General features: G+C 59.9%; 1 protein-coding gene across 1 annotated transcript in view; it reads left to right on the top strand.

Annotated features, from left to right (window-relative positions):
• The first annotated feature begins 469 nt into the window (after positions 1-469).
• The window catches only part of CCDC124 (coiled-coil domain containing 124), a 13,102-nt gene continuing 4,562 nt past the window's right edge, over positions 470-9,009 (top strand). The window contains exons 1-2 of the mRNA XM_025196386.1: positions 470-663; positions 2,374-2,381. Of these exons, the coding sequence (XP_025052171.1) occupies positions 505-663; positions 2,374-2,381 (167 nt within the window). The 5' untranslated portion in view covers positions 470-504. The remainder of the gene's footprint in view (positions 664-2,373; positions 2,382-9,009) is intronic.

The raw sequence follows: 9,009 nt of genomic DNA, 5'->3' as shown, positions 1-9,009 counted from the left end.
CCGTGCGCGCTTGGGCCGCGTGCTCTGCCACCGCGGCGCCGGGCCGGCGCTCTGCTGCGCTGCGTAAGTCGGTGTTGCGGAGGACGAGGAAGTTGTCGTGACTTCCCCGGCGAGTGACTAATCGGAGAGTTCCCCGCCACGGGATTAATCATGGCCAGGCTGATTGCTGTTGCTCGGCGGCTGTGAAGCCGCTTCGAAGGCTGAGAAAGGGGAGTTGGCATCTAGCCCCGGTGTGTGGCCAGGGGTAACCAACCCCCGCGTGGTGCCTGCGTGCGGTGCCTGCGTGCGGGGGGGTTTATTGCAGCTGCAGCCGGTGACACAGCTGGTTGACAGGCCGCTGGACCCGGCCTTTCCAGCATTGTGAAACTTTCTAAATCAGTCGGGGAAGAGCCCTTCTAAGATTTGGGCCTGGGGCAGGTTCTGCGTGCCAGGGGATCCCAGCGTGCTTGTGGCCCCAGCGAGGCCCTCAGCAGCCCCTGTTCACCCCACAGAGCACCTTGAGGGATGCCCAAGAAGTTCCAGGGCGAGAACACCAAGTCGGCTGCTGCCCGGGCGAGGAAGGCTGAGGCGAAGGCAGCAGCCGATGCAAAGCGGCAGCAGGAGCTGGAGGATGCCTTCTGGAAGGATGAAGACAAACACGTCATGAGGAAAGAGCAGAGGAAGGTATGTAGCGGGGGCAGCGGTGCCGGGGACCTCGTGGCTGGGCGCATGGGAGGCTTCCAGCTTCCCTTGGTCTCCCCGGTTCTGGAAACGCCGCCCTGCGCTCAGCTCTGGGCAGAGGCACAGCTCGCTGCTGCTCCGGGAATGGGAAGCAGCAGGGTGTTTGGGGCGATGTGTGCCCTATAGAGGGGTTGGACCACAGGGTTGGTAACCCTCCGTGGGGTGGGAAGCTCTGGAGACCCTGCCACACGGAGACCCTGCGCCTCTTTCCATCTTGAAATGGAAGGGTTTTATAACCCATGCTGGGTTTGTATTGTCTCATCTACACTCTCGGCCCACAGGCTTTTGCGGCAGGGCGGGGAGGGAACGAGCTGTTCCTCTGTCTAACCCGTCCGACCTGCCTGCCGCGCGCTTCGCCATTCGGTACATGGGACGGTTCTGTGTTAACTCGCAGGCTCTGGGCTCAGCCGTGGTCACGCAGAAGAGACTTTCTATTGATTCTTGGACTCGCTCTGCCCGCAGACCGGGTTGTTCTAGGGGCTTCGCGTCGTGGCTCTGGCACCTTTCCCTGTGGCGAAGTTGGCTGCTGGCTCTGATACCATGGGGCTGGTGGCTCCTTTCTCTGTTGATCCACGTGGGATGCGTCTCTTCTGTGGCTTTTATATGTCCCCTGATGCTTTCTGACCTAATTGAAAATTTCCTGTCCCCAAAATGAGCGGTCCCCTTAGCTGGCAGGCCAGCACAGGGCAGGTTCTGGGAGAGCCCAGCCTCTGCAAGCTGGCAACCAAAGGCATGCTGTGCCTTGGCTGTCACTTCCCATCCGGAAAGGCTCAGCTTCTTGCAGGTTGGCAGGCATCTGTGGGCTGTGGATCAGCACTTTTGCACGTCAGCAGCGATCCTGTGCGCAGCATGGAGTCCTCTCAGGGTCGCCTACCGTCCCAATGACTTCCCCAATCCTGGCAGTGCCCTCTGCCCATGCCTGGGACAGGGAGCTTTTAGGCGATGGAGGGAAGGAAGGAGCTGGTGGCTTTGCTGTAGCTGAAACCTGGCTAGTAGGCCAAGCTAATGCCCACAGCAGTGATTGCAGGTGAATGGGCACAGGAGGTGGTGAAGCTGGAACCCCTGTCTCCATTTCCTTCAGCCAAGGGTAGTGGACACTGAGGGAGGATCTTATTCCCAGGCACAGGTGCTGCAGCTCCTGGTGTGGTGGGGGATTCTTCCCATACGCTTGCCCCCTGCGGACAGTCTGTGCCCAAGGTGCCACATCTAAGCTGGCTCGTCAGGCTTTGGGATTGGCATCCTCGGCTTCTTGCTACTTAATGACCTGATGTTCCTGACTCCTGCTGCCAAGCTCCTGTTCAGCCCCCGGGCAGACTGGGCTCTTTGTACGACCAGGAGAGCGTGAGCTAGGGCAGATCCTTGCAGACGTAGACCGCATCCAGCTGTCTAGGCAAGGTGGGCCTTGTCTGATAGAGCTGGGGATCCTGAGGCTGGTGAGAAATACCAGAGGATGCCTTTTGGGGCCTCTGTTGGGATAACAGCTTGTTGGCATCTCAGGCCCGGTGTTTCCTCTAGGGGCTCTTCCCCGTTGACTTCTGCGGGAGGCTGCACGTGGGGTGTCAGGATGAAAAATAAGCCCCTTGTGCTAATGAAGGTGGAGGCGTGAGGAGCCTATTTATAAGCACCGCTTTTTTCCCTGTAACGAAGTGCTAGCAGGAACGGTCTGACCTTATCCAACTCGGCAGACTCGACGGCTCTTGGCATATAGAGTGGTTTTTCCTTCCTCTGCAGAGAGGAAACTGAAGTAATCGTAGCCTGGCGAGGCGCTGGAGCAGCTTCTCACCACAGCCCGTTCAGCTGAGGACGTGGCCGGGAGATGCGATCTCCCTCAGCTGAACGCGCAGAGCGCTGGGCAGGACATGGAAGCTCTTGGCTTCTTTGCCCTTCTCTTTATCACCTTCCCTTCACCCTCCGAAGCATGCTGTTTAGCTTTGCCTAATTTAATCTCGATTTGCGTCACATCTTGCTCTGCGCAAGCGGAGACTGAAAACACTGCCCCAGCACTGGCTTAGGACCTGGCTAATCAGCTGTGAACATCGAAGCCAGTGTCTGGATTGGCGATGGAGCACCGGAGGCTGGGAGGCATCAGCCCTTTGTCTGTCCGGAGGCAAAGGAGCCAGTGCCGGTTCCCCGGGGTGGCTTTGCTGACCTTTCCTTACCAGGACTTTGGGAATGTCCTTGGGAAATGGGCCAGGAGGAGGATGTGTTTGTGCCCTGGGCCTGTGGCTTGTGGTAGCTGCCCATGGCTCGGAGCCGTCTGCCCCATTTTAGCCAGGGCATCTCGGTGTGTTCCTGAATGGCCTCTGGACGTCATGCTGTGTTCCTCCTGGGGATTTCTTTATAACCAAACTCAGGTGGTCCGCGACCTGGGGGAGGCACGTTGGGGGCTCAAGCCGGTGTCTCCCAGGACTTGCCTGCCTTGCCCTGAGCTTGGGGGGCTGGTTCCTCAGACAGGGCAGATTGACTGGAGGGTGAATTGGTCCCCGCTTCATCGCTCTTCCCGTCCCCGCAAGCCCCCTCCCTTTGACGATGTCTTGCACCGTGTTAAGGAATTATCTCCTCTCTCCAAGAGAAGGCGCAGGAAATGGCTGCAGATGGGGCCGGAGAGCTCCGCTCTTGGGGCAGAAGTCTTGCCCCTCGTGGATGGTGGTGGAGCTAACCGCCTCACCTGACCCAGGGGACCCACTAGTGACTCTCCCCACATTTGGCTAGTGTTTTCAGAGAAGCCGGCCCGTAGCCAGGAGGATCTTGCCAATGCTCATCTGAGCTAGGGAAGCACCATCCCTGTTGAGCCGCTCGGGTTTTCCCAGCACCGCGTCTTGGGGAGCTGAGCCCCAACTTCCTGAGTCGCCAGTCCAGTATCTTGGCCTCATGACGGGCGCGGTGTCCTTGTCTGCCCTTGAACAGGTCTGGTTTGTCTGCGCTCTGGCAGTACCCCCTAGTTGCGTCGCTGTTTCCGTCAGCAAGAGGGCTGTTGGCTGGGGTAGCTGGACTCTCTTCTCCGTGTGGCTTGAGCCACAGGGTAGCAGGGCTCCGGGCAGTGTCGCTGTGCTGACGCTGCGGCTTCTGTAGGCAGGTTTACATCAGGAATCGCAGCCCTGACTGCCCCGTTTCGCCTGCCGCAGTGGGAAGCCTGCAACGCCAGCAGACATTGTTGTCTGAGACCGGAAAAATCCTCCTTGTCCCACGTACAGACGCCCTGCTGCCTCCAGCCCGGCCTCCTACGTGCTGCTTTAAGACTCGCGCTGGTTCTGCGCGCTGTCAGCTGCACCGGCGCTCTGCGGTTTCCACCATGCGCCCTGGGGCAGAACCCCTCGCTCACTGCGTGTCCCTCGCCCCGAGGGGCTGAGAGGCAGTGACGGTCTGAAAAGCGCCTTGTGGGCCGGAGCTGCCCCAAGGACGCAGACCCAGGGGAAGACTCGTCAGCTCGCCCCTCCCCAGCACAGCCCCGTGGGCGATTGGCAGGCGGTGGAGGAGGCAGCTGGCTCTGCTATGGTTCCCGATGCGAATAACGAATCCAGCATGCTCACACCCCTCAGTCCGTGCAGGAGACAGCGTGCTGCTACCAGTCACCGTACCTATAGGAGGACATCACGACGTATGGATGATGTTCTGTAAGTGGCTTCTATACATCGGGCACTGGCGGCTCTTCCCAGCCTGTCCAGGCGAGGGCACTAAGGGATCAGCCAGCCCGTGCGTGAGCCCTGCGCCGCGGCTCTGGCTTCCTGCCTAGCGCAATCCCTGTCCCGTGTGCAAGGATGGTCCAGGAGCCTTTGGGATGGAGCACAGCTGGGCGCCTGAAGTGCACGCCCCCCTCTCCTGTCCCTCCCCCAGCAGATGCTGCCCTCAGTTCCCTTGCAGTGAATGCGAATGGAGCACGCTGTTTTCTTCCAGCATCATTTCAGGGTTCAGTAACCTCAGCCTGCAGCAATCTGGTCTCGCTTAAGCAAGAGCGGCATTGGCCATATGGTGGCGTGCAGCTATCTGGGTGTTGGAAAGACCGGGTGTCCCCCTCAGGCACCAACTTTCCTGGGACATCTGCCTTTGCCTTGCCTCTCCCGGACGTGTGGGTTACTGGGTGAGCTTTGCTAAAGGAGATCAGCCATCGCCTCGGGGTCGTGCTGTGTCAGGGGACATCTGAGCCCAGGGCAGAGGAAACCCCCCTGTGCCCGCTCTGTCTGACAGCCGCCTGCTGCAGACACCTTTTCTCACATGCTCAGTCAAAGTGTGCGTTACATAAGGGGGCTCTGATGGTCCCGCCTGGACCAGGAACTCGCTGCCATCCTGCGCAACCATGGGGCAGACAGTGCTGCTAGACAGTGCCCCATTGGGAGAGGTTTGTCTCGCACCCCGTCCCACGGCTAGCATGAGAGCCTCCGTGTCTCAGCCAGGGCCTCTGGGTGCTTAGAGAGAGATGCTGGACATGTAGCTTCCTTCCACCGAATGAGTCTTTGCCACCATGGGTTTAACTCTGACCCAGCTGCGTTCCCACTGTCGTGTCTCCACCGTGCTCCTGCCCAGGGGCCCCACTGCCAGGCTGCGGGGATGTAGGCAGGCGCTCACCCGGCGATCCTTCCCCTTCCCACTTCCCACCCCCTCTCAGCTCGCCTGGCTCTGTGCCATGCCCTCCCCCAGCTCCCCGAAAGCGCCGCGTGTTTGCTTTCCGCTCTGCAATTAGCTAAAGTGCAGCCTGGTTGCGAGCGTTTCCGAATGCTAATGAGTGCTCGGAGGGCTAGGAGACCGTCGGGCGGAGGCGAGCGCTGGGAAGAGCTGGCAACTTGGGCGCTTGGCTGAAGGGCTGGGAGCAAGCCCAATCGCCTTGGCTCTGCTGGAGGAACAAGGCTGGTGTCCACCGCTCTGTCCAGGTGGAGAGGATCCTTAGTGTCACCTCTGGGGAAGAACTCGGGGTTGGGAAGTCAAGATGCGGGTGAGGGGGAAAGTAACGTGAAGATCCTTCTCTCTCTCTCTCCTGGTGCAGTGTTCTAGGTGAGCCCCATCTGGTATTTAGGAGGCAGTGGAGTCCTAAAGGGATCAGGTGATGCCTTCTCCCCCCCACTCCCATCCCCTTCCCCAGCAAAACCCTGCTGGACTTGAATGGAAAGAGGGAGAAGTGCTGGGAGGCGGCAAGCTCTGGTTGTGAGCACACGAGGTCTTGCTCTAAGGGCTCAAGGCCCTGATGTCCCAGGGCTTTGTCAGGCTCTGCCTCATGGGCCCCCAAAGGAGTTGATGGGGCTGAAGAGCGAAGGGCCGATGCAAGGGGTTAGCAGCGTTTCAGAGAGCTCGTGTTCAGCCTTGCTCCACTCTGCAGCAATGCCAGGTCCTTTTGCTGAGACCTCTGCAGCCACCGAGGAGCCTCATGCTAAGCCACTGACTGGAAGCAACGCCGTTTCAATTGACCACTTGCTCTTGGAGACCTCTTCCCCTCCCTCCCTGCCTCCCTCTCTGTCTGGTAGCTGGGACTCCACTGTGAAAGCAGATGAGTCCGTTCTTGCTCAGCCTCTGCAAGGCTGGAAACTATTGCCCCTCCAGATAAGACCACATGAGCACAGACCATCTGGCCGGGGAGAGCCCCCTCCTCCATGCCCTCCTGATTGTGTGACTGCTGGGTTTGGGTTCCTCTCCAAGCTGGCCAAGTGCTTGGCTTGGCTGTGCAACCAAGGGAGCCCATAGCTTCCTCCCTTCAAAGCGTGTCAGCAGTGGGCAGGAGCTCGTTTGTCTTGGCCCAGCCCAAGGAGGAGGAGGTCCGTGACGCGGTGCCTTATGGAGCCCTTGCAATTCAGTAGCAGCAGTATCCGTTCTACATGCTGCCTGTCCGGTAAGAGTAGCCCGCTCCATAGGAAGATGTCCCCAGGACCATTAGTGGATGTGGCTTGGGTTGCAATTTCATCTGGCTTCGCTTCGGTAAAGCCACTTTGCCTTCGCGGCTGCCACCCGATCTCTCCACCTGGCTTCGGCGCGTGAAGGAGCCGCGTGCTCAGGGGCACAGGCTAGGCAGCGTTGCTTCTCGAGCGCTCTGTCATAGGTGCTGCCATCTGCACCGCTCTGCCCACCCCTTTGGTTTCTGTAGCCACGGCTGCAGATGTCCTGGAGCAGCAGCACTGTCCGTTGGCTCGGCTCCGGGGAGGCAGGAGCAGCGTGCCGCGAGCGAAACCCGATCGGACCCGGTTTGATCCAGGGCGCTCGGGACTTGTTTACTTTCCCCAAATAGCTGAACAGGGTTGTAAATGCCAGGGAGAAGCGGGGTCAGGGTAAGGGGCTTTGGGGGGGGGGTCTCTGCTCTTTGCCCATGCTCTCTCCCCTGTGGCCTGAGATGAAGCAAAAAGGGCGCTCTCAGCTGCTTTTCACCGTGCCTCAGTTTCCCTTCTGAAACCAAACAGGTGGCTTGTTCCTGGGAGATCCCCTGTTGGAAACGCAGAGCATTGCCACTGGAGCTCTGCAGTCAACCACGTGCCTCCCCATGGGCCTTGCAGTGAGGACCATGGGCAGCTGCACGCCCTCACTTTCCCTCCTTTGATTCCTCTTGAAGGGAGGGGGGGGGGTGGGGGGTAGGAGTACCTGTTCCCCTCCCTTAGATCATTAGCACTTCTGTCTCCGCTTCTGATCTGCCTCTTGAATTATTCAGCCCTACAACCCGGCCTGTAGTAGCAGGGAGGCGTTAGCGGTGGGGTGCAGGGTTCGGGTTACCTTGTTCAGTCACACTCGAGCCTCTGCAATAGAGCCGTGCGAGCGCGGGTTCTCTTTACAGGAATCCGTGTCCCAGACATGTGACACCTGGGTCGCACATCCATACACGGCTGCTCCCTCCTTGACTGCCGGGCTCATTAAAGCGCTTACAATCTCTCTCTCCGCTCACCGCATGCTCCGTGATTCCCTCAGGGGCAACTCTCAGAGGAGGAGTCCTCCCTAGCGTGCTACGGGGCGCCAGCTGCCAAGGGGCTCTTTAGGTGGATGGCGAAGACAGCAGGTGGGAGCTGCTGCAACCCTCCCTTCCCGGTATGCGGCGTAGCTGCCCAGACAATCCTGCCACAGTCTCCGTGCTCCCACCTGCGCCAGGCAGGATCGTGACCCTGCTCTGGACAAGGCTGCGATGCCCCGTGACCCTGCAGCAGGTGGTCCTCCACCCTGCCCTGAGCCCCTGACCCCATCACTCATCTCCGCCAGGCCTAGAGCTCAGGTGTTCTCGCCCGTCGAGCCAGCAGGTCCGTGGCATCTGCTCTGTGCTGTTGCAGCAGCACAGCGCGCCACGTGTCTTAGCAAGCACGTGGCATGGGACGGCAGCCCTCGCCGAACGCGGAGCGGGCTTGCTGACCAATGTAGGAATGGGGGAACATGCACAATGCTCGCGTGTTTGGAGCGGGTCCAGCCAGCCGCACGCTCGTCCCCTTCCTCTGCCGACAGTGCGGCGGAGCCGTGAACTGCACAGAGTCTGTTCCCAGGGGTTGTGTCCCGGGGGCTTGCTGGGCTCGGCTGCTCGGGGGTCTGAGCAGCTCCCTCCTGCGAGAAGACGGGGGCGAGAGACTTCTGATGGGAGTTCCTTTCCTCCGCGCTCACTCGACTCACCTGAGGTTATCGAATGGCTGGAGGCAGCCGTGTCTGTGGGCCTATGTTTAAAAACCAGACCTTGCACACTTTTGTGTGTGTGTGTGACTTTGGGGGAGCTGTTCCCAGCTAGGATGGCTGCTGCACGCGTGTCCTGCTGCAGCCTGGTGCTGTCAGTTCTTGAACCCACTGCCAGCGCTGGGGTCACGCCGTCCTCAGGATCCCAGCTCGTGTTAACTGCGACCCTGCGCAGGGCCTTGAGCCCAACGGTGAATCCCGTCTCCTGGGGGGAGAACATGGACATGTAGTAAAGCCTATTCTTAGCTTAATTGCTCCTTTTTTTTAGCTTAAACCTCCAGATCGGCCCAACCAGGAAACTCCCTGAGGCTGGTTCTTGCTGTCCAGGAACATGCATGTTGGTGCAGTGCCTATTCGGGGATGGGGCTGCGTCCCGAGATCCTGCTGGCACACGGCTCCTGAGCGAGCAGGCAAACCTCGGGGACAGGGCGGTGGGACACGCAGGGCCTTGCATTTGGTACGTGCCTTCTCTGGGCCTGAGAGCACTGCTTGGGTGCAGAACAGCACCTGCTGCTTCCCTACGTGGCTGCGTCGTGCCTGCTGGCAACCTCCCTGGCAGAGCTGAGCAGGGCTCCTTCTGCCCTGGGCCGCGCTAGCTGCGTCTGGAGGAACTGAGTCCCTTTTAGGGGTGATTTTAACCCAAAAGACTGCGAGCGGCTTCTGCTTTTTCCC

This window comes from Alligator sinensis, unplaced genomic scaffold, assembly GCF_000455745.1.
Source record: "Alligator sinensis unplaced genomic scaffold, ASM45574v1 scaffold1295_1, whole genome shotgun sequence".
NCBI classification, from domain to species: Eukaryota; Metazoa; Chordata; order Crocodylia; family Alligatoridae; genus Alligator; species Alligator sinensis.
Note: the sequence above shows the minus strand (reverse complement) of the source record. Positions and strands in the feature narration are given on the sequence as shown.